The sequence below is a fragment of the Myotis myotis genome, unplaced genomic scaffold (genome assembly GCF_014108235.1).
Source record: "Myotis myotis isolate mMyoMyo1 unplaced genomic scaffold, mMyoMyo1.p scaffold_m19_p_12, whole genome shotgun sequence".
Classification (NCBI taxonomy): domain Eukaryota; kingdom Metazoa; phylum Chordata; class Mammalia; order Chiroptera; family Vespertilionidae; genus Myotis; species Myotis myotis.
The window spans coordinates 14,913,743-14,937,868 of NW_023416316.1; the positions used below are offsets into that span (position 1 = coordinate 14,913,743).

Below are 24,126 nucleotides of genomic sequence, written 5' to 3' on the forward strand. Positions count from 1 at the left end.
CTGAATCCCATGAAAGTCTGTAGAAGCTCCAAGACCCCAGATATTGCTTCTATGTGTGTATATATCAAGTTATAAGCATTACATATCACATATGTAATAGATACTAATATAAACATGCATATTTGTGCACCATTTTGTACCTGCTGTACTGCTATGTGCCTACAGAACTTGTCTCATTTATGTTTCTTAAAAACTAAAATAGGTCAAAGAATACAAATTCTTAGAGCAGCTGTGAAGAGGTTTTAAAATCTGGGAATTTAAGGCTGATGTGTGGATTTAATTAGGAAATGTAGGTAAAGTCCTTAGCCTGGTACCCAAATGTTCATCTAAATGTTCAGCAGTATTATGAAAGATACTTTGTGGACTCTTCTGGTTTTGGAGATAATCTGGCATCAATTGGGTTTTAATGCCCCCCACCCCATTTCCTGTGTGTCCCTGAGTTTACAACTGAGGGTCAGTGGGAGCCGGCAGGTTCACAGGAGGTCTGACAATGCTCCAACAACACCCACTCAGCACTGGAGTCTTAGGTTACTTTCAGGGAGAAACAACCCACACCACTTTGCAGGGGCTCATCTTCTATTCCTGCCACAGTGAATTATGGTTTGGTACTGGCCTGGAGTGGAATGATCCCTCCATGCTCATCAAGATGTAAACTCACAGAGGTGGGCACCTTGCTTCTCTTATTCACAGCTGCATTTCAGTCCTTATTTGAGGTTCCAAACAGACGTGATGTTAAAAGTAATATTTGAATAAACAGCGAACCCCTCTTCTATGTGATGAAGTCTTGTGACTACTTTGGAGTTCAACGTTTTCCTGGAGCCAGGGTGGGAGAGAGGGAAGAGGCATACCTCCACAGGTGTGAGAAATTAATATGAAAGTATTTTAAAATGAATGGTTTTCCCAATAATGACAGTATGAGATGAGATGTCCTGTTCATCCTTTCTAGGTCCTGAGACTCCCAAGCCTTCTTCCTCCTCAGCAGACAGAGGAGCAGCATGAGGCCTGAGAACCAGAGCAGCGTGTCCCAGTTCCTCCTCCTGGGGCTCCCCATCCCGCCAGGGCAGCAGGGCGTGTTCTTCACCCTGTTCCTGGGCATGTACCTGACCACGGTGCTGGGCAACCTGCTCATCATCCTGCTCATCAGGCTGGACTCTCGCCTGCACACGCCCATGTACTTCTTCCTCAGCCACTTGGCCTTCTCTGACATTTCTCTCTCCTCTGTCACTGTCCCTAAGATGCTCATGAACATGCAGACTCGGCAACAATCCATCTCCTATGACGGATGCTTTTCTCAGTTGTATTTTTTCATACTTTTTGTTGGTCTTGACAATTTCCTTCTGGCTGTGATGGCATATGACAGGTATGTAGCCATCTGTCACCCTCTGCACTACACCACCATCATGAGGGAGGGGCTCTGTCTTGTTCTGGTGGCTGGCTCCTGGATTCTCTCCTGTGGCAATGCCCTTTTGCACACCCTCCTCTTGGTCCAACTGTCTTTCTGTGGTGACGATACCATTACCCACTTCTTCTGTGACCTCGCTGCACTCCTGAAGCTGAGCTGTTCAGACACCTTCCTCAATGAGCTGGTCATATTCACTGAGGGAGGAATGATTTTCTTGTTGTGTTTTGGTATTATTTTGGGCTCCTATATTCGTATAGGGATCAACATGCTGAGGGCATCCTCCACTAAGAGACTCCTTAAAGCCTTTTCTACCTGTGGCTCCCATCTGTCTGTGGTGTCTTTATACTACGGGACAGCTATAGGTGTTTACTTTTTCTCCTCATCATGGGGTTCCAAAGACATAATTGCTTCAGTCATGTATACAGTAGTTACCCCCTTGCTGAACCCCTTCATCTACAGCCTGAGGAACAGAGATATCAAACAGGCCTTAGTGATGTGTGTCAATAGGGTTAAGTTCTTTCAGCAGCAATCACTAAATTATCTTGTTGCAGTCAGGAGCACAGTGAGATAGATCTGCTAAAATTATTGTATGGTTGACACCTCTATATTACTTTCATAGTATATCCATCATCTTGTCATGTATAAGTATTTTTATATGGTTACTTTAGCTTCTAGGATTATTAATAATTTTTTATTCATAATTGATAGCTTTTGCTTGTTCATCATCTCATAATATACTAGAGGCCTGGTGCACGGAATTAATGTCCTCAGAGGGTGGGGATCCCTCAGCCTGGCCTGCACCCTCTCACAGTCCGGGAGCCCTTGGGCGATGTCCGATTGATGGCTTAGGCCTGTGGACAGTTGGCCTAAGCTCTCAGTCGGACATTCTTAGTGCTGCCGCAAAGGTGGGACAGGCTCCTGCCACCGCCGCTACCCTCTCCAGCAGTGAGCCCAGCTCAGGGCTTCTGGCTGAACAGCACTCCCCCTGTGGGAGTGCACTGACTACCATGGGGCAGCTCTTGCGTTAAGTGTCTGCCCCCTGGTGGTCAGTGCACATCATAGCAACCTATTGTTCCGCTGTTCAGTCGATTTGCATATTAGCCTTTTATTATATAGGACTAGAGGCCTGGTTAATGAAATTCGTGCACAGCGTGTGTGTGTGTGTGTGTGTGTGTGTGTGTGTGTGTGTGTCCCTCAGCCCAGCCTGCACCCCTCCAATCTGGGACCCCTTGAGGGATGTCCAACTGCCCAGTGGGATCGGGCCTAAACGGGCAGTCGGACATCTCTCTCATAATCCAGGACTGCTGTCTCCCAACCACTTGCCTGCCTGCCTGCCTGATTGCCCCTAACTGCCAGCCTGATCATCACCTAACCATTCCCCTGCCAGCCTTATCAATGCCTAACTGCTCCCCTGCCAACAATTTTGCCCCTAACTGCCCTCCTCTGCCAGCCTGGTCGTCCCCAACTGCCCTCCCCTGCAGGCCTGGTTGCCCCCAACTGCCCTCCCCTGCAGGACAGGTCACCCCTAACTGTCCTCCCCTGCAGGCCTGGTCACCCCCAACTGCCCTCATCTGCTGGCCAGTCACCCCTAACTTCCCTCCCTTGCCAGCCTGGTTGCCCCTAACTTCCCTCTCCTGCCAGCCCAATTGCCCCTAACTGTCCTCCCCTGTCGGCCTGGTCACCCCTAACTGCCCTCCCTTGAAGGCCTGGTCGCCTCCAACTGCCCTCCTGTACCAGCCCAGTCACCCCTAACTGCACTCCCCTGCCAGCCTTGTCCCCCCCAACTGCCCTCCCCTGCCAGCCATCTTTTGGTGGCCATTTGTGTCCACATGGGGGTGGCCATCTTTGACCACATGGGGGTGGTCATCTTGTGTATTGGAGTGATGGCCAATTTGCATATTACCTCTTTATTATATAGGATATGCAAAATACCATGCATACCTGTTACACAATCATAAATGTGGTTTGTCTCCATCTGTTATGAGATGTCTGATATTTTGCTTATGCAGTTTTAAAAATTTTATACTATAGAAGACTCACTTATTTAGCATCATGATCTGTTCCTGGTGATCTTTCTTTCTTTGGTTTTGAACTGATTTTTATATTCTGGCTTAAAGCTGATTGTGCTGAGCAAGACAAAGTCAATCAGGGACTGTAAGTGTCCATGCAGAATGTATTGTGGCTGGTTCTGCCCACTGCACGCTCCAGATGGCAGACAGACCACAGGCAGCCTGGACTCAAACGATTACTGCAGAACCCATACTAAGCACATTTCTCCCTTCTCTGTGTTAAAGTGTCTCCTTACCTTGTATTTATACTATAAAAAATGCACTGAGATTGTGTTAAAAACCAACCACCAAAATGGATCTCAACACAGATTTAAAGCCCAGAGGAGGAGCATTGCTGATCTCACAGCAACTCCTAGAGGCCCCACCCCAGGTGCCTAAAATCCCTTCTCAGTACTAAACAGTGGGTTGATTCTGTTATTTTTATTTTTTACAATAAGAAAAACTGAGTAATATTGCTTAGGAGTACAGAAACTGCCTCATTGGAAACAAGAACTATTTACATTAAATACAAACTCAGTTGCAGGCTGTGTCTGCACATGTACAGCATGATGAAGCACACTGGGACCAACCATGGAGACAGCTTCTGGCACTCACACCACAGGGGCACGTCTGCCACATGAGAGGAAAGCAGGGTGAAGGAGGGAGTGAGGGGGAAGAGAGGAGTTCGGCTCACTTCTGGTTTCGGAGCTGATTGGACAGCCAGTCCAGTCCCTCATAGAGCCCGTCCCCACTGGTGGCACAGGTAGCCTCATAGGGCTGGTTCCTGTGGAGCAGAGTGGAGGCCCAGCTTGTCTGTGATCTCAGCTGTGTTCATGGCATTGGGGAGGTCCTGCTTGTTGAGCAGGACAGCAGCCCTGACCTCATCCTCTGCAGGCATCCACATAAGCTTCTCTCGAGCCTTGTACACATGCTCTTAGTCATTGGTGTCAACCACAAAGATGAGACCTTGTGTGTTCTGGAGGTAGTGGTGCCACAGAGGCCAGATACTGTTCTGGCCACTCAAGTCCCACACAGTGAAGCTGATGTTCTTATACTCCACAGTCTCCACTTTGAATCCAGTGGTGGGGATGGTGGTCATGATCTCACCCAGCTTCAGTTTGTACAGGGTGGTAGTCTTCCCCACTGCATCCAGGCTCACCATGAGAATGCCCATTTCTTTTTTGCCAAAGAGGCCCTTGAAGTGGTTTGCAAAGATATTCCTCATGCTGTAGACTGGAGGGAGAGACACAGGCCAGAGAAACTGTTGGCAGCCGCCGTGCTTCTGTTACTCTGAGCCAGGCTTTGTTTTTGCTCCCACCCATTTTTAACATTTTTATGTTATAGAACACTCACTTATTTAGCAAATTTTTGTGCACCAGGCCTCTAGTTACACTATAAAAATTGGTATGTGCTACAAAGAAAGGCTGCTAGAAAAAGAGACTTTTTAGGAATGCATTTAAGAGCACACCACTAGTTTTATAATTAGGAAGAGTTTGTTGTAATGGGTCCCTAGCTTAACACCTAATCTAGTTCTGATATTAATATAAATACTTTATAGGGATTCTAGAAGCCCGGTCATGAAATTCGTGCACGGGTAAGGTCCCTAGGCCTGGCTAGTAATCAGGGCAGATCAAGGCCTTCTGGCTGCTGGCTGGGGCCTACCTTCATTCCACGCTGGCCCCTCATGGTCAGTGCACATCATAGCAAGCAATCAAACTCATGGTCACCTGGTTGAACTCCCGAGGGGACACTTTGCATATTAGCCTTTTATATATATAGACTAGAGGCCCAGTGCACAAAAATTTGTGCACTCGGGTGGGGGGGGTGGAGGGGGGTCCCTCAGCCCGGCCTGTGCCCTCTCACAGTCTGGGACCCCTCGGGAGATAACGACCTGCTGGCTTAGGCCAGCTCCGGGGTGGCAGAGGGCAGGCTCAATCCCTAGGTGCAGCCCCTGGTCGGGCTCAGAGCAGGGCCGATTGGGGAGTTGGGGCACTGCCCCCTGTCATGCACAGAGCAGGGCGGATTGGGAGGTTGCGATGCCACCCTCAGTCACGCTCAGGGTAGGGCCAATTGGGGGGTTGGGGCACCGCCCCCTGTCACACTCAAGGCAGGGTCAATGGGGAGGTTGCGGCACCACCCCGTCACGCACAGAGCAGTGCCAATCAGGGGGTTGGGGTGCTGCCCCCTGTCACACACACAGCAGGGCCCATCAGGGGGGTTGAGGCTCCATACCCTGTCATGCACAGAGCAGGGCCCATCAGGGGGTTGGGGAGCTCCCCCCTGTCACTTACAGGGTAGGGCCGATAGGGGAGTTGGGGCACCGTCCTCTGTCACACACAGAGCAGTGCGGATCAGCGGGTTGGGGCGCTGCCCTCTATCACCCACAGAGCAGGGCCAATCAGGGGGTTGGGGCGCCGCCACTGTCACACTCAGGGCATGGCCGATGGGGAGGTTATGGCTCTACCTCGTCACACACAGAGCAGGGCCCGTGGGGGAGGGGGGGTGTTGGGGTGCCGCACCCTGTCACACACAGAGCTACAGGGCCGATCAGGGAATTTGGGTGCTGCCCCCTGTCACGCTGATCCCAGTGCCGGGAGGCCTCACAGCTCTGCTGATCCTGGTGCTGGGAGGCATATTACCCTTTTACTATATAGAATAGAGGCCTGGTGCATGGGTGGGGGCTGGCTGGTTTGCCCTGAAGGGTGTCCTGGATCAGGGTGGGGGTCCCCACTGGGGTGCCTGGCCAGCCTGGGTGAGGGGATGATGGCTGTTTGCATCTGGTCACACACCCTTCAGGGTGGGGGTCCCCACTGGGGTGCCTGGCCAGTCTGGGTGAGGGGCTGAGGGCTGTTTTCAGGCTGGGGGTGACTGAAGCTCCCAACCGCTCCTTTTTTCCTTTTTTTTTTTTTTTTTATTCTGGACCAGCTTTAGCTTGAGGCTTGGCTCCAGCTCTTAGGCCTCCGCTGCTGAAAGTAGGTTTCTGGCCTTTGCTTACAATGTTGCAATCCTGCTGGCTGAAGTCTGGCGGTATTTGTTACAATGTTTGAAACTGCAGGCTCAGAGGCCTGCAGCTGAAGGCGGGGAACTTTGGTTTCCTCCATCACTGAGGCAAGCAAGCCTCATGTTAGTTTCAAGCTGCCTAGCTGCCGGCCGCCATCTTGGCTGACAGTTAATTTGCATATCTCGCTGATTAGCCAATGGGAAGGGTAGTGGTCGTACACCAATTACCATGTTTCTCTTTTATTAGTGTAGATAGGTATAGATACATATACAGATATAGATAAGATGGAGATATAGATGGAGATATAGATACTAGTATAGTATAGTGTACTATAGTACAGTACAGGATAGTATAGTCAAGATTCAGCTTTCATGTGGTTACAGTAGGTCTTTGGGTTACGTCAGAGATCCGTTCCTGTGGCCCGACATAATGTGATTTTCGCCGTAAGTCAGAACCCACCTACATAAACACCTACGTCACTCACATGGAGCACATACACAGCAGTAATGAAATGAAACAGTAAAAAAAAATTTAAAAGAAAGATAACACTTCTTGACCTTTACTTGTGGTAAATAAATAAAAAACATAAAGCACATATGTACATACGTCGAAATAACGGCACTTTTTTTCTTTATAAATAAATGGGAGATGGCGACGTAACCACGAAACAACATACATCGAGTATGATATAACCCAAGGACTGTCTGTTGTATTTAAATGGTATTTCTTTTCCATCACTTTAAACTTTTCTTTGTCCTTATGGCTGTCAGGTGTGCATTGTTAAAAATGTAATGCTGGATATTGTTCATTTATGTAAAGCAATAATTATTATATTTCTGGATAATATTGTCTATGCACATGTAATTTAATCATAATACATTTGAATTTATTGTTTCCTCATTATTATATTTGCTATTTGATTCATCTGTTTGACATATATTCCTCTTGTCTTTCTCTGTTTTAAGTAAATATATATATTCAATTCCACTTTCCCTCTATTAACTTAGTAATCATGCATTATTATTTTATAATTCTTTTCTCAGCTATATGTAGGCATCACTTTTTACTTTCTATTTAGCTATTTGAGGTATACAATGCAGTGGCATCTAGGACACATATCACCAATATCTTATTTTATGACCGTTAAAGAAAACGCTATAAAACATCAACTGAGTAATTTTCAATTCAAAAACTGAACAACAATATCTATGAACCAATGTAGAGAAATAGACTACTAGAGGCCCGGTGGAGAAATATTAGAATACTAGAGGCCTGGTGAATGAATTCATGCACAGATGGGGTCCCTCGGCCTGACCAGCTATTGGGGCCCATCAGGGTTATCTTGCCCAGTCCAGATCGGAGCCAGCAGGGGCAGGGGAGAGGGACCGAGGGAGGTTGGCTGACCGGCCCAATTGGGGCTGATCAGGGCTGGCTGGCTTGGGGGAGAGACCATGGGATGTTGGCCCGCCAGGTCCACTGGAGGTTGGCCGTCCATGGGAGGTTGGCTGCGAGAATGAACTGACTACCAGGGGGCAACTCCTGCATTGAGCGTCTGCCCCCTGGTGCTCAGTGCACGTCATAGTGGCTAGTTGACTCATTCCTGGCATAATGGTCGCTTAGGATTTTATAGATATAGATATAGATATAGATATAGATATAGATATAGATATAGATATAGATATAGATATAGATATAGATATAGATATAGATATAGATATTGCAAAATGAAAAAAAGCAATGTGTAAGAGTATAGCATGCTACTTCTTATATAAAAATGAAGGAGAATAAAATATACATGTGTTTTCCATTTGAGCAGAAAGATGCAGAGGAATAATAAATTAGAAGCCCTAGTCAGTTTGGCTCAGTTTATAGAGCATTGGCCTGCAGACTGAAGGGTCCCAGGTTCGATTCTGGTCAAGGTCACATGCCTAGGTTGTGGACTCAAAACTCAGTAGGAGGCATGCAGGAGGCAGCCAATCAATGATTCCCTCTCATCATTGATGTTTCTATCTCTATCTCTATCTCTCTCCCTCTCCCTTTCTCTCTAAAATGAAGCCAAAAGGTAATTCAAATCCAGAGGAAGGAATATAAAACACTAAAAATGTGAACATATAGGTATAGGAATATGTGGTATGTATGTAATTATGCATGTGTGTGTATGTACAAATATTATATTTCTACTCTTACATAATTTTATTTTTTCTTTCTGAAGTTCCTTAAAAACCATATGACTTCTTTTTTTTAAATTAAATCTTTATTGTTCAGATTATTACATTTGTTCCTCTTTTTTCCCCCCCATAACTCCCCTCCTCCCAGTTCCCGCCCCACCCTCCGCCCTCACTCCCCACCCACTGTCCTCATCCATAGGTGCACGATTTTTGTCCAGACTCTTCCCGCATCTCCCACACCCCTTTCCCCCCCAAGAATGGTCAGTCCATTCCCTTTCTATGTCCCTGATTATATTATAATCACCAGTTCATTCTGTTCATCAGAGTATTTATTCACTTGATTCTTAGATTCACTTGTTGATAGATGCATATTTGTTGTTCATAATTTGTATCTTTACCTTTTTCTTCCTCTTCCTCTTCTTAAAGGATACCTTTCAACATTTCATATAATCCTGGTTTGGTGGTGAGGAACTCCTTTAGCTTTTCCTTATCTGTGAAGCTCTTTATCTGACCTTCAATTCTGAATGATAGCTTTGCTGGATAAAGTAATCTTGGTTGTAGGTTCTTGGTATTCATCACTTTGAATATTTCTTGCCACTGCCTTCTGGCCTGCAAAGTTTCTGTTGAGAAATCAGCTGACAGTCGTATGGGTATTCCCTTGTAGGTAACTGAGTTTCTTTCTCTTGCTGTTTTTAAGATTCTCTCTTTATCTTTTGCTCTTGGCATTTTAATTATGATGTGTCTTGGTGTGGTCCTCTTTGGATTCCTTTTGTTTGGGGTTCTCCACGCTTCTTGGACCTGTAAGTCCATTTCTTTCACCAGGTGGGGGAAGTTTTCTGTCATTATTTTTTCAAATAGGTTTTCAATATCTTGCTCTCTCTCATCTTCTGGCACCCCTATAATTCTGATGTTGGTATGCTTGAAGCTGTCCCAGAGGCTCCTTACACTATCCTCGCATTTTTGGATTCTTTTTTCATTTTGCTTTTCCGGTTGGGTGTTTTTTGCTTCCTCGCATTTCAAATCATTGACTTGATTCTTGCGCTCCTCTGGTCTGCTGTCGGGAGTCTGTATAATATTCGTTATTTCAGTCCGTGTATGCTTAATTTCTAGTTGGTTCCCCAATATAACATCGAGGGTCTCATTAGTTTTCTTGTAGATCTCATTAAGTTTATTGGCGGCTTCTAAACAGTTCTTGAGAGACCTTAAAAGTGTGGTTCTGAACTCTATATCTTCCATTGACAATTTTGTCCTGTTTCTTTGTCTCCGCATTTTGTTCTGCTTCCTTGGTGCACCCCCTAGTGGTCTTTGTGCGCAGTCTTCTAGTTAAACCTTGATTGTTGTAGCTAATACCAGGGAGGGTTTGACCTCCAGGCCAAGTGGCTATGAGAATCAGCTGTGTCTGCAGTGAGAGAACTTCTGTCCTCTAGGGAGGTGCTAATCTAGCCTTTGCCTGAGGCTATCCGGCAAATGCCTCTGTGCAGGACTTGGGCGGGGCGGGTCACACAGGTTCAACAGGGTGGGCTGGAGAGAGCAGTTATGGTGGCTCTCAGTCCTGTCCCCAGGGGCTCTGCCTCTCTGAGTCCCAGCACCCGCTGCAAACCTCAGAGAGAAAGCTGCATTCGCTCTGACTGAAGCCAGACAGTCCCTCTTCTCCCGTTTGAGTCTGGGTCCCTAAAGACTCGCCTGTATCTGGAGCTCAGAGTCTGCGACCCCCTCCCGATTGAAAACGCCAACCGCGCCCTCCGCCGCCAGCCCGCTCCGCGCACTCCGCACCTCAGAATTTGACTTCAGCACTGCGCCTCCTCTGAGTGTCCGTATGCGTTTCTCTTTCCTCCTAGTTGTAGGACTTCCACTCAGCCAGCGTTCCTGTGGTTCTGGGTGATGTCCGTTCCATTTTTTAGTTTCACTTTTGAAGTAGTTGTTCAAGGCAGCAAACTCCGGCGTTAACCTATGCCGCCATCTTGGTTCTCTCCTGGAATCTCAAAACCATATGACTTCTTAAAGTAAAATAAAAAATTGTATTATTGGCTTTAAAATAAATAAATAAATAAATAAATAAATAAATAAATAAATACAAACAAACTAATGAAATTGTTAACCTACAGGAGATGGGGTAGAAGAGATGAGAGGATGAGTAGAATTATTTGTGTAGTTTTGATTATGTTGTCTTTTGCAAGTAAAAAATAAATATTAAAAGTGGTTAATAAAGCAAAATTGAATAAAACAAATAAAATGAATCTAACTACATTTCAAATTAACTGCAAAATTTGACTAAAATGAAAAATAAATTAGGTACCCGAAGTAAGTATTGAACCCAGTATTTTGTCTATATATCACAATTAAAAATAAAATACTGAAGTCTGGTGGGTGTGGCTCAGTGGTTGAGCATTGACATATGAACCTGGAAGTCAAGATTTAATTCCCAGTCAGGGCACACACCTGGGCTGCAGGTTCGATCCCCATTGTGGGGTGTGCAGGAGGCAGCTGGTCAATGATTCTTTCTCATCATTGATATTCCTATCTCTCTCTCACTCTCGTTTTCTCTCTGAAATCAATAATATGTGTGTGTGTGTGTGTGTGTGTGTGCATAAAAGAAAAAACATTATCTTCATATAATATCAAATTTTTTACAAATGATAACTCTAATTTACATGGTTAACATGGAGGCTATTTTGTAGAGAACCTGGCAGACCACCTTACCTAATGATCAAGGGTAAAAACACTAGATAAGGATTATAAAAAGATTCCCAGGTGATTCTAATGTGCAGCCAAGGTTGAGAACCAATGCACTAGAGATTTCATGATGGCTGCTGAGAAATTGGAATCTGTGCTCACTTGCTACCAGATTTACAGCTAAATCGTAGGGAAATCAACTTGAAAGACCAATTGAAGGGTACTTGATGTGAAAAATTTTAACTAAGGAGTATAGAAGAGGCCACATAGAAACTTGTAAGAAGGGTAAAGACCTTGAAAGTGAGAACCCCTCACATAGGTGGGAATGTGGCTGAGAAGGTGAGGGATATGGCAGTTGTGAAGCTCACTCCCTCTAGGAGCAAGGGGTCTCAACCCCACACAAAGATCCCCAACCCTGGGCAACAGAGTCAGGAAGAGGAGCTCAAGTAGCATCTGGTGGGGAGTACTCTGTCCACCTGGGAGATTTGGACCATATCACCCCAGGGAAATTGCACTCTTATTTGTTATCAGACAGGAGTTCACACCAAATTCTGACTGCTAGAGAGGCCACACAGCCATACTCAGGTCATGTGGAGGGGTCTGCTCGCTACACCCAGAAGACAAAGGAGCCATTTATTTTCTTGAAAGCCTTTGGGTGAAGACCCAGACAGTGACTAAACTGTGGAGTGGGAAAGAGGAACAGGCTCCTCTACCTCCAGCAGGCAGTCTATGCCCCTCCGTCTACCTGTTGAGCTGATTGGCCTGCCTTATCTTTTTGCATTCAGCAGGACAGAGGAGTGGCCCCCTGGAATTTTCATCCTGTCCTGCCAGGTTTGAAGCTCAGTGGAGCTGGATTTTGGCCTAATTTGCAGGGTTTGGAGCCTAAATGGAGCTGAGATTGGCAATGCAGAGAGATCAGACAGCCACACAGGGCTGCTTTTCAGCTTTGTCCTGATTGGTTGGGCAGCATGGTAGTGCCAGGCATATGTTCAAACCAGGAATTTTCGACTGTGTCTCTTGGGGAGGCTTCTGTTTGGGAGACAGACAAGCAAATGCTGGGCTCTGTGGCTACATTGTGGGCAGGCAAATCCAAGCTCCCCTGCAAGTTTAGCCTGCTTTTCCCTGAGAAGGAGAAGTGCCCATCACCCTCCTAAAGGTTGCAGGCACCACTCCCAACAGGACAGTGTTTGGATCATCCCTGCCCAGTCACAGACATTCCCGCTGGGAGGGGTTGGGGAGGGGTACTGGTTCACAGTGAGGACATTCAAAGTGTGAGACCCTTGGAGACTCTTGTCTGGAATGGGGAGAAAGTGTTTAGCCTCCTCCTGTGGGCTGGGCCAGCATCATCCTCAAGAAGAGACTCTTGATCTATCCTCCTCATCCTAGGTTTGATGGCTAAGCTCCTGTAGAGGCGTTGGCTGTCTATATGCAACCTGAACATACATTGAGTCCTGCTAGAGGGAGCTAGAGTTGAAGACTCTGGGTTTGGCTTTGAAGTAGAGAATACAGTACTTTCCCCTCACATGCATGATCCCAAAGTAGGGTCCACGCAAGCCCTATCTTGGCTAACCTGAGTATACCCTATAGTCTCTTTTGAAAAGGCTCTGGAGGAAGACCAGGCCACCTCAGGGGGTAGGTGGAGTAGCTGACTGATGGAGGCAGACCATGGGGAGCCTTGGTTCTATCACAGAATGGTCCCCAGCTCTAACCAGGAAGAAGCTCACCCTTTACACAGATTGGCCTCTCACCCACACACAGGTCCAGTATATGCAGACACAAACAATGACCAGTTTGGTAGCTATAGAACATTAGCCCAAGACTTGTTACACACGTCTGACAGTGATCTGCACCTGAATGGCTCCCAAGTGGACCCAGAACTAACACAACCAGGGGTGGGCCTCAGACCACACAGGAGCTCGACCCTACAGCAATACAAGCTGCACACCCAAATGGGGATCCCTGCTGGGAACACACCACCTCTGGGGGTAGCTCCTGAACAGTGTCTCATACAAGGTGATGGAGGTTAATCCTTATAGTCACCGAGATGAAGGGTTAAATGTACTAAGCAACAGCAAACAAACCTCACCTACAACAGGGTGTGCACATAACCAACAAGAGACATTTCTTAGTGCACTCAGCTCAGGAAATCAAGCAATTGCACCACTGGGTCCCAAGAAACACCTACTACATAAGGCGACACCATGAAGAGGGCATCATCACAGTTCTATCGAATATACAGAAACAAGCACAAATAAACAACCAAAAAGGGGAGACAAAGAAACAGGGCCCAAATGAAAACAAACAAACAAACAAACAAACCAACAACAAAAACATACACACACAGGAGGAATCTCCAGAAAAAGAGCTAAATGAAATGGAGGCAAGGAATTTATCAGATATAGAGTTCAAAGTAAGGTTTTAAGGGTTCTCAGCTTAAAGAATGAAAAAAAGAACAACAAGAAAAGCCCAGAGTAAGTAGAAGGAAGGAAATAATAAACACCAGAGTAGAAATAAATGGCACAGCGACAGAAACAACAACAACACAAAAACAAACAATACAAAAGATCGATAAAACAAGAGTTAGTTCTTTGAAAGGATAAACAAGATTGGTAAAACTTTACCCAGACTCACCAAGAAAAAGAGAGAGAAATCAAATAAAGATAATCAGAAAGAAACAGGTGAAGTAAAAACTGACCCCACAGAAATATAAAGGATTGTAAAAAAAAATAAAATACTACGAACAATTCTATTCCAACAAATTGGGCAACCTTGATGAAATGGACATATTGCTAGGTTTTATTCTTTGAGTTTCTTTTATATATAATTCCAGTTGCCTTCTCTGAGATAATTTGGAATCCTTGAAGGCAATAAACACACCCAATGCTTCAAAATGAATAACTACAGTAATAGATTTGAACTTAGAGAATAAGAATACACAAATCCATAATGATATAAATAAATAAAGAAAGAATAAGAGCAAGTTCCTTCTTATAGGAGAATACAACTAATAAATATATAAAAAAAATGATAGAATTGGAACAATCGCTATTTGGCCACCACATTTGTAATAATTTTCCCATATGAAAATCACCAATGGATGTTAAGTATAGGAGGTGAAATTTTAATAAGCAAAAATTTCATGGTTGTATAGTATCAAAATATATACCTATATGATACCTATTAATTACAAGGTTAAAATAGTAACCAAAAAAATGTCAACTTTACAGTAGAGAACCTGGCACATAATACCTTAGCTAACTATTCAAGGATAACTTTTTTTTAAAATATATATTTTATTGATTTTTCACAGAGAGGAAGGGAGAGAGATGGAGAGTTAGAAACATCGATGAGAGAGAAACATTGATCAGCTGCCTCCTCCACACCCCGCACTGGGGATGTGCCTGCAACCAAGGTACATGCTCTTGAACGGAATCAAACCTGGGATCTTTCAGTCCGCTGGCCGACGCTCCATCCACTGAGCCAAACCAGTTTTGGCTCAAGGATAACTTTTTATGAATCCAGCATAATCCTAATTTCAAAACCAGATAATGACACAACAAAAAAAATAAAATTACAGGCCAATGTCCCTGGTGAACATAGATGCTAAAATCCTCAAGAAAATACTAGCAAATTGGATCCAGCAACATGTAAAAAATCATACACCATGATCAAGTGGGATTTAATCCAGGGATGCAAGGTTGGTATAATATTCGCAAATCAATAAATATCAGCACATAAACAAATTGAAAGACAAAAACCACATGATCATATCAATAGATGCAGAAAAAGCATTTGACAAACTCCAACACCCATTTTTTAATAAAAACTCAGCATGGTGAAGCCCTGGGGCGGAGTGCAGGAGGCAAACTAGAAGGGGTCCTTGGGGAAAAAAGTGGATATCTGTAATACTTTCAAAAATAAGGATTAATAGAACTCAGCAAAGTACAAATAGAGGGATCATACCTCAACATAATGAAGGCCACATATGATCAACTTATAGCCAAAATTATACTCCATGGGCAAAAACATAAAACCATTTCCCCTAAGAACACGAGCCAGACAGGGATGTCCGCTTTCACCACTCTTATTCAACATAGTATTGGTATTTTAATAGCCACAGCAATCAGACAAGAAAAAAAATAAAAGGCATCCAACTTGGAAAGGATGAAGTAATAAAAGGAAGCAAGAGCATACAATGGAGTAAAGACAGTCATTTACATAAATAGTGCTGGAAAAATAGACAGATACATGCAAAATAAAAAATAAAAAAGAAAGAACCACTAACTTACACCATACACAAGTAAACTCAAAATGGATAGAATACTTAAATATAAGTCATGAAACCATAAAAAACTAGAAGAAACCGTAGGCAGCAAAATCTCAGATATCACTTGTAGCATTACGTTTGTAGAGATATCGACTAGGGCAAGAGAAACAAAAGAGTTTAAAAACAAATTAGACTACATCAAAATAAAAAGCTTCTAAACAGCAAAAGAAACCATAAACATAATGAAAAGGGAGCCTACTGTATGGGAAAACATATTTGCCAATGATACATCTGATAAAGGATTAATATCCAAAAAATATAAGGAACTCATACAATTAAACAAAAGGAAGACAAACAATCCAATTAAAAATGGGCGAAAGACCTAAATAGACACTTTTCCAAAGAGGACACACAGATAGCCTAGAGACATATGAAGAAATGCTCAAAGTCAATGATCATCAGAGAGATGAGATTTAAATTCAAACTACAATAAGGTATCACCTTGTACCTATCAGAATGACATCAATATGTCAACAAATGACAAGTGCAGGCGAGGATGTGGAGAATAGGAAACCCTAATCCACTGCTGGTGGGAATGCAGATTGGTGTAGCCGTTATGGAAAACAACATGAAGTTTGCTCAAAAAAATTAAATATGGAACTGCCATTTGGCCCCGTGATTCCACTTCTAGGAATATATCCAAAAAATCCCAAAACACCAATCAGAAAGAATATATGCACCCCTATGTTCACAGCAGCGCATTTCACAATAGCTAAGATCCAGAAATAGCCCAAGTGCCCACCAGTAGATGGATGGATAAAAAAGCGGTGATACATTTACACCATGGAATACTACAAAGCAGTAAAAAAGGATTTTTTACCTTCTGAGACAGCATGAAGGGACCTGCAGAGTATTATACTAAGCAAAAAGACAGTCAGACAAAGACAAGTATCACATGATCTCACTTATGTGTGGAAATCTGATGAACAAAATAGATCCAGGGACATAGAAGCATGGAACATACTGTTGAATCTCAGATGGAAGGTAGGCATGGGAGGGTGGATGGGAAGAGATCAACCAAAGAACTTGTATGCATATCCGCACAATCAATGGACCAGATATTAGTATGGTGACGTCTGGGGTAGGGAGTGGGGGCAGGAAAGAAGCGTTAATCGGGAAAAAAAGGGGACATATGTAATACTTTCAACAATAACATTTTTTTTGAAAATTTGTTTAAAAAGGATAAAAACACTAGCCTTGGAATCTTTATCATATGCCTTCTGATAATATGCACTGTGGTATATCAGCTAAAAATATAAGCCTGAAATATACACACAAACATACATACATATAAACATATACACACAGAGAAGGTAAACATAGTAGAATGTTAAACATTGGGGAATTGGCTGAAGATTGACCAGGAATTCTTAATATCATTATTACAACTTTTCTATAACTTTAAAATCATTTAAAATAGAAAGTTGAAAAATCTTTCATCCCAGCTGGAGCAATGCCCAAGAACCAAGCAGTCTAGGGCATGACTGGAATCAGGGACACTGTCCCTAGGATGCCAGTCCCTCTTGATCTTGGACACACAGCTCCCCAAAGGGCAGTCAGAAAGCAGCCACAAGCTCGGGGACTTGGCTGTAGTCTCTCATTAGTAGTTAAGTGTCATCTGTGGACTCATTTCTCTGGGGTTGGTTAAGGAAAGTCTGTAGAAGTGCCAAGTCCCCAGATACTGCTTCTGTGTGTCTGATGTTAGGTCTCCTGAAGAAAACCTGAGGAGATGGGTGATAATCTGGAGCACAAGGTGTCTGACCTCACCAATGAGCCCAGGTGAAAGGAGCTGGAAATCTGCACTTGGTGATGGACCTGCCTGTGTGCTAGTGTGTTCATGTGTGAGACTCTGAGTCCATGACCCTGTAGGTGTGCATGTATTGTGTATGCTTGTATATGTGCTGTTTGATAGTTGTGTGTGCATGTGCTATGAATCTGACTCACAGTCTCGTTTTAGTGTATGTAGACCAAGTTATCAGCCTCCTGGTGTGTGGTTGGGACTCCTGATTCATGTCTGTGATCATAAACATTGGCATCACAGCTGAGCATCAGGAGTGATATGGTTGTCTCTGCTGCTGGACAAGTAGATGCCCACCATATAAGGAACCAAGGTCAGCTCAGAGGGAGCTCAGACCTCTGCTCAGCAGTGTGTTGAGGTGCACGTGAGCTGTGCCTGTGGATGACGCTCTCATGTGTGAGAGCTGGAAGTTATGTTATTGGATTTTCTCTGTGTGTATGTGGTCATGTGTGTGTGACCATATGCATGGGTGTTGGTGTTGGTTTAATGACTGTGCCTGTGACTGAATAGGCTTAACTGCCCTATGCTGACTGCTCTCCCCCAGCAAGGGGAAGGTCAGATGGAGGGAAGCTCATTAATACACTCTCATTAATAGGAGAGTGTATACTGTTTGTTGTAGTGAGTGTGGCTGGGTGTGCATATGTGTTGTGTGTTTCTTGTAAGATTTTTGAATTTGTGATCTTGTGTGATTTTGCTGAGTGTGTGTAGTGTTTGAGTGATGTATATGTGGTGAGTTGAGTGTTCACCAGGTGCATCATGAGGCAGGTGGTTTGATGTGCATTGTGATTGTGTTTTGTGGTGAGAGGTCAGTTATTGTATGTTGTATATGTTTAACTTTGAGTTATTTATGACTTGTATGTATGCATATGAGTGTTTATGAGATGAACCACATATTGGCTATTCTTCCTTTACGATGGATATTTGGTCAGCGGTGACTTACATTCCCAAATCAGCAGTGTGTGTGTGTGTGTGTGTGTGTGTGTGTGTGTGTGTGTGTGTGTGTGATCTGTACCCAGGACTCAAGTATTTCCTAAAGTGTCCTTCTTCTGGGCACCATTACTAAGATACTCAAGTTCTAAGCAACACCCTGTTTCTTGAAATAGATCTGCTATCATTTTCATTACCTGAGTGTGACTGAGTTGCTCAGAAGTTTCCAACCTTTTCTTTATTTTTACTAAACATCCCAGCGAAACAAACAAACAAGCAAGCAAACAAACAAACCATAAACTCCAGGCATCATGATGTGTGAATGTATTGGGCAGAATTACCATTAAATAGCGATGAGATCTTGGGGAAGTTATATAAACCACTGGTCTCACTTTCACATCTATAAAATGGAGAATGACACTAGTTTTGTGAATCTTGCAGACACTCTCAGTAAATAGTCATTGCATAAATAGAACTTCCTGTATTTGAGAATTCTTTGTCATTTGGATAGCACATAAATATAAAGGAGTAAAATTATCTAGTAATGGGGAAAAAAATTTTGCACAACTCTGGGTCCTCACAGCTCTAAAATAATATATTGTGCTTGGCTCCTAAGCAAGAAAAGGGAAGTTTCCCTGTGTAACAGTTATAAGCATGGGTTCTGATCACACAGACATATTAGACTGGAAACCCATGAAGTAGATAACACTTGGTGATTTTTAATTTATAGAAAATGGCAATACATATATATCAAGTTATAAACATTACATATCACATATGTAATAGATACTAATATACACACGCATATTTGTGCACCATTCTGTCCCTGCTGTACTGCTGTGTGCCTACAGAATTTGTGTCATTTATGTTTCTATTTCTTAAAAACTAAAATAGGTCAAAGAATACAAATTCTTAGAGCAGCTGTGAAGAGGTTTTTAAATCTGGGAATGTAAGGCTGACATGTGAATTTAATTAGGAAATGTAGGTAAAGTCCTTAGCCTGGTACCCAAATGTTCATCTAAATGTTCAGCATTGTTATGAAAGATACTTTGTAAACCATTCTGGTTTTGGAGATATTCTGGCATCAAGTGGGTTACAATGGCCACCCATTTCCAGAGTGTCCCTGAGTTTACAGCTGAGGGTCAATAGGAGCCGGCAATCTCACTGGAGGTCTGACAATTCTCCAACAACGCCCGCTCAGCACTGGAGTCTTACGTTACTTTCAAGCAGAAACAACCAACACCACTTTGCAGGGGCTCTCCTTCAATTCCTGCCACAGTGAATTATTATGGTTTGGTGCTGGGGTCCAACCCCAGCAGGTCCAGGGGTCCCCAAAGGTGTGGATGGAGTCGGCGAAGAAGGAATGACACAGAGACAGCGTTCAGTTGATCAGCAGCCTTGCCAGGATCTCTAGCCACAATCTCCAGCCAAGAACTGTGTCCATGTTCTCTTGCTAGGTTCTCCAGCCAGGTTCTCCAACCAGGTTCTCCAGCCAGGTTCTGTAGCCATGTTCCCTCGCTAGGTTCTCCAGCCAGGTTCTGTCCAGGTTCTTCAGCCAGGTTCAGTCACCAGGTTCTAGTCAGGTTCTCTTGCCATGTTCTATCCAGGTTCTGTAGCCAGGTACTGTCTCTAGGATCTTCAGCCAGGTTCTCTCGCTAGGTTCTGTCTCTAGGTTCTGTTGCCAGTTTCTGTCCAGGATCTTTTGCCATGTTCTGTCTCTAGGTTCTGTCTCTAGGTTCTGTGTCTAGGTTCTGTGTCCTGTTGTCTTGTTACATCTGTATTTATACCAGTTGATTCCAATCCTATCAATCTCTATTCCAAAGGTTAGGGCGTTTCTTATCTCCATTCCAGGGAGTAAAGATTCTGTTGCTTAAGCATGATTGTTTGTAGTTAAAGTGATTAATTACCCGCCTGGCACTTAGTTAAGGGGTTTTATTCCCTCCCTAACTTCAGGGGAAAATCCCTACCTGGGGAAACAACCTTTCTCAGAGAGGTGACCTTGGTTAAAACACATAGTGCCAAGTAGGTAAGCAAACATATTAAGAACAGTATGCCATATATGCCAGGTCCCTTGAAACAGCAAGGATGGACTGGCTCCCGGCAGTTTGGCTCTGGCCTGGTGTAGAAATGATCCCTTTATGCTCATCAAGATGTAAACTCATAGAGGTGGGCACCTTGCTTTTCTTGTTCACTGCTGCATTTCAGTCCTGAAACAGACAAGATGTTAAAAGTAATATTTGAATAAACAGCGAACCCCTCTTCTATGTGATGAAGTCTTGTGACTACTTTGGGATTCAATGTTTTCCTGGAGTCAGGTTGAAATAGAAGGAATATGCACACATCCACAGGTGTGAGAAATTAATATGAAAGTATTTAAAATGAATGGTTTTCCCAATAATGACAGTATGAGATGAGATGTCCTGTTCATCCTTTCTAGGTCCTGAGACTCCCAACCCTTCTTCATCCCCAGCAGACAGAGGAGCAGCATGAGGCCTGAGAACCAGAGCAGCGTGTCCCACTTCCTCCTCCTGGGGCTCCCCATCCCGCCAGGGCAGCAGGGCGTGTTCTTCACCCTGTTCCTGGGCATGTACCTGACCACGGTGCTGGGCAACCTGCTCATCATCCTGCTCATCAGGCTGGACTCTCGCCTGCACACGCCCATGTACTTCTTCCTCAGCCACTTGGCCTTCTCTGACATTTCTCTCTCCTCTGTCACTGTCCCTAAGATGCTCATGAACATGCAGACTCGGCAGCAATCCATCTCCTATGGGGGATGCATTACTCAGTTGTATTTTTTCATGCTTTTTGCTGGTCTTGACAATTTTCTTCTGGCTGTGATGGCATATGACAGGTATGTGGCCATCTGTCACACCCTGCACTACACCACCATCATGAGGGAGGAGCTATGTCTGCTGCTGGTGGCTGGTTCCTGGGTTCTCTCCTGTGGCCATGCACTTTTGCACACCCTCCTGTTGGTCCGACTGTCTTTCTGTGCTGACAATACCATCACCCACTACTTCTGTGACCAAGGATGTGGAGACAAGGAAACCCTAGGGCACTGTTGCTGGGAATGCAAACTGGTGCAGCCACTGTGGACAACAGCATGGAGTTTCCTCAAAAATTTAAAAATGGAAAAAAATTAAAAAAAAATTTAAAAATGGAATTGCCTTTCGACCCAGTGATCCCTCTTCTGGAAATATATCCTAAGAATCCCAAAACACCTATCCGAAAGAATACATGCACCCCTATATTCATAGCAACACTATTCACATTTGTTAAGATCTGAAAACAGCCCATGTGCCCATCAGCAGATGAGTGGATTAAAAAGCTGTGGTACATTTACACAATGGAACACTACATGGCTGTATAAAAGAAGGAACTCTTACCCGTTGCAACAACATAGATGGACCTAAAAGAAGGAACTCTTACCTTTTGCAACAGCATAGATGGACCTGGAGAGTATTATGCTAACAAAATAAGCAAGTCGGAGAAAGACACATACCATAGGATCTCACTAATATGTGGAGTCTAATGAACAAACTGATGAACAAGATGGAATCAGAAGCATGGATCCATAGAACAGAAAGGCAGAAACCAGAGGGGAGAAGGCTTGGGGTGACCAGATAAAGAAGCTGAAAGTATTAGCTAAAGAACATATTTGCGTACCTCATGGACACAAACAATAGCGTAATGAAGGCAAAAAAGAGGGAGGAGAAGTGACAAGGGGCAAGTCTGCAATAATGTCAACATTAACATTTTATGCATAAAAAGAAAAAAAGTATAACTAAAAAGGAAGAAGAAATGATAGAATTAGAAAACTCACTGTTAGACCACCATATTTGCCATGTAGGCATCAGCAATGGATGTGAAATATAGTGAGTGAGATTTTAATAAGAAAAATGTTAATGTTATAGAATCAAAATAACTACCCAAATGATACCTATTAATTACAAATTTAAAAGAGTAACTTAAAAAATGTTAACATTTTAGTGCAGACACCACCTTAACCAATTGATCAAAGATAAAAACTCTAGTAATTGGAAAAATTAATATCACAAGCCTTGTAATTATATGCACTGTGGTATATATGCTGAAAACAAAGCCTGAAACATATATGTATAAATGCACACACACATAGAAGGTAAACATCATAAAATGTTAACCATTGGGGAATCTGGCTGAAGCCTGTCTAAGAATTCTTGATACCATTTTCACAACTTTTCTATATCTTTGAAATCATTTCAAAATAAAAAGTTGAAAAAACTTTGTCCCAGCTGTAGCAATGCCCAAGGACAAAGCAGTCCAGGGCATGACTGGAATTAGGGACACTGTCCCCTAGGACCCCAGTCCCACTGGCACTTGGACACTCAGCTCCCCAAAGGGCAGTCAGAAATTAGCCACAAACTTGGGGACTTGGTTGCAGTCTCTCATTAGCAGTGAAGTGTCATCTGTGGACTCATTTCTCTGGAGCTGGTTAAGGAAAAGGAAACTCAGTAGAAATGCCAAGGCCCCAGATAATGCTTCTGTGTGTCTGATGTTAGGTCTCCTGAAGAAAACCTGAGGAGATGGACAACAGTCTGGAGCAGAAGGTGTCTGACCTCACCAATGACGAGCCCAGGTGAGAGGAGCTGGAAATCTGCACTTGGTGATGGATCTGCCTGTGTGCTAGCCGGTTCATGTATGAAACCCTGTGTCCATGACTGTTTGTGTGTATGTATTGTGTATGCTTGGGTACGTGTTGTCTTATATTTGTGTTTGTGCGTGTGTGTTTGCTAGGTATCTGATCCACAGTCTTGTTTAGGGTGTGCAGAGAAACAGACAAGTCACCTCCTGGCGTGTGGTGAGGGACTCCTGATTCATGTCTGTGATCTTAAACACTGTCATCACAGCTGAGCATCAGGAGTGACACTGTTGTCTCTGCTGCTGGACAGGAAGATGCCGACCTTACAAGGAACAAAGGTCAGCTCAGAGAGGGCTCAGACCTCTGCTCAGCAGCATGTGCTGATACATGTGTGAGCTCTGTTTATAGGGGACACACTCATGTGTGAGAACAGGAAGGTGTGTTGTTGGGTTTTCTCTCTGTTATCATGTGTGTGACCACATGCATGGGGTATTGTTACTGGGTTAATGATATGACTATGACTGAATAGGCTTAACTGCTCCATGCTGACTGCTTCCCCAGGAAGGAGACGGTAAGGAGGAGGGTGTGTGCTGCTTGTTGCACTGAGTGTGGCTGGGTGTGTATGTGTGTTGCTGGTGTGTGTTTCTTGTGGGATTTTTTAAAAATATTTTTTTATTGATTTTTTACAGAGAGGAAGGGAGAGGGATAGAGAGTTAGAAACATCGATGAGAGAGAAACATCAATCAGCCGCCTCCTGCACACCCCCTACTGGGGATGTGTCCGCAACCAAGGTACATGCCCTTGACCGGAATCGAACCTGGGACCTTTTAGTCCACAGGCCGACGCCCTATCCACTGAGACAAACCGGTTAGGGCTCTTGTGGGATTTTTGAATTATTTGTGGCCTTGTGAGTTTTGGTGATGTGGGTGTATAGTGCAGAGTTATGTATATGTGGTGAGTTGAGTGTTTTCCAGGTGTGTCACGAGTCACCTGTGTTGATGTGCATTGAGAGTGTGTTTGTGGGTGAGTGGTGCATCATTGTGTGTTGTGTATGTTGCACTTTGTTTTTTACTTGTGACTTATGTGTATGTATATGAGTATTTATTAGCTGAACCGCACACTGACCATCCGTCCATTAGGATGGAAAAGTGGTCACCAGTG

General features: G+C 43.9%; 1 protein-coding gene and 1 pseudogene across 1 annotated transcript; one reads left to right on the top strand and one right to left on the bottom strand.

Moving 5' to 3' along the window:
* The first annotated feature begins 953 nt into the window (after window positions 1-953).
* LOC118667684 (olfactory receptor 3-like) lies at window positions 954-22,966 on the top strand. The gene is made up of 3 exons (XM_036331471.1): window positions 954-1,492; window positions 20,830-21,399; window positions 22,897-22,966. Exons 1-3 carry the CDS (start codon window positions 996-998, stop codon window positions 22,964-22,966), a joined length of 1,137 nt encoding a protein of 378 aa, XP_036187364.1. The 5' UTR covers window positions 954-995.
* On the bottom strand, window positions 3,998-4,675 carry LOC118667154 (annotated as a pseudogene).
* Window positions 22,967-24,126: the final 1,160 nt, after the last annotated feature.

What these genes read in the sequence shown, in the direction of transcription:
- LOC118667684 (XM_036331471.1), top strand. Translation starts at nt 996, where the DNA reads ATGAGGCCTGAGAACCAGAGCAGCGTGTCCCAGTTCCTCCTCCTGGGG. An exon ending in ACCCTCCTCTTGGTCCAACT is followed by an intron (nt 1,493 to 20,829) that starts GTCTTTCTGTGG and finishes ACAGAGGAGCAG; the next exon opens with CATGAGGCCTGAGAACCAGA. An exon ending in GGAGACAAGGAAACCCTAGG is followed by an intron (nt 21,400 to 22,896) that starts GCACTGTTGCTG and finishes GGTCTCCTGAAG; the next exon opens with AAAACCTGAGGAGATGGACA.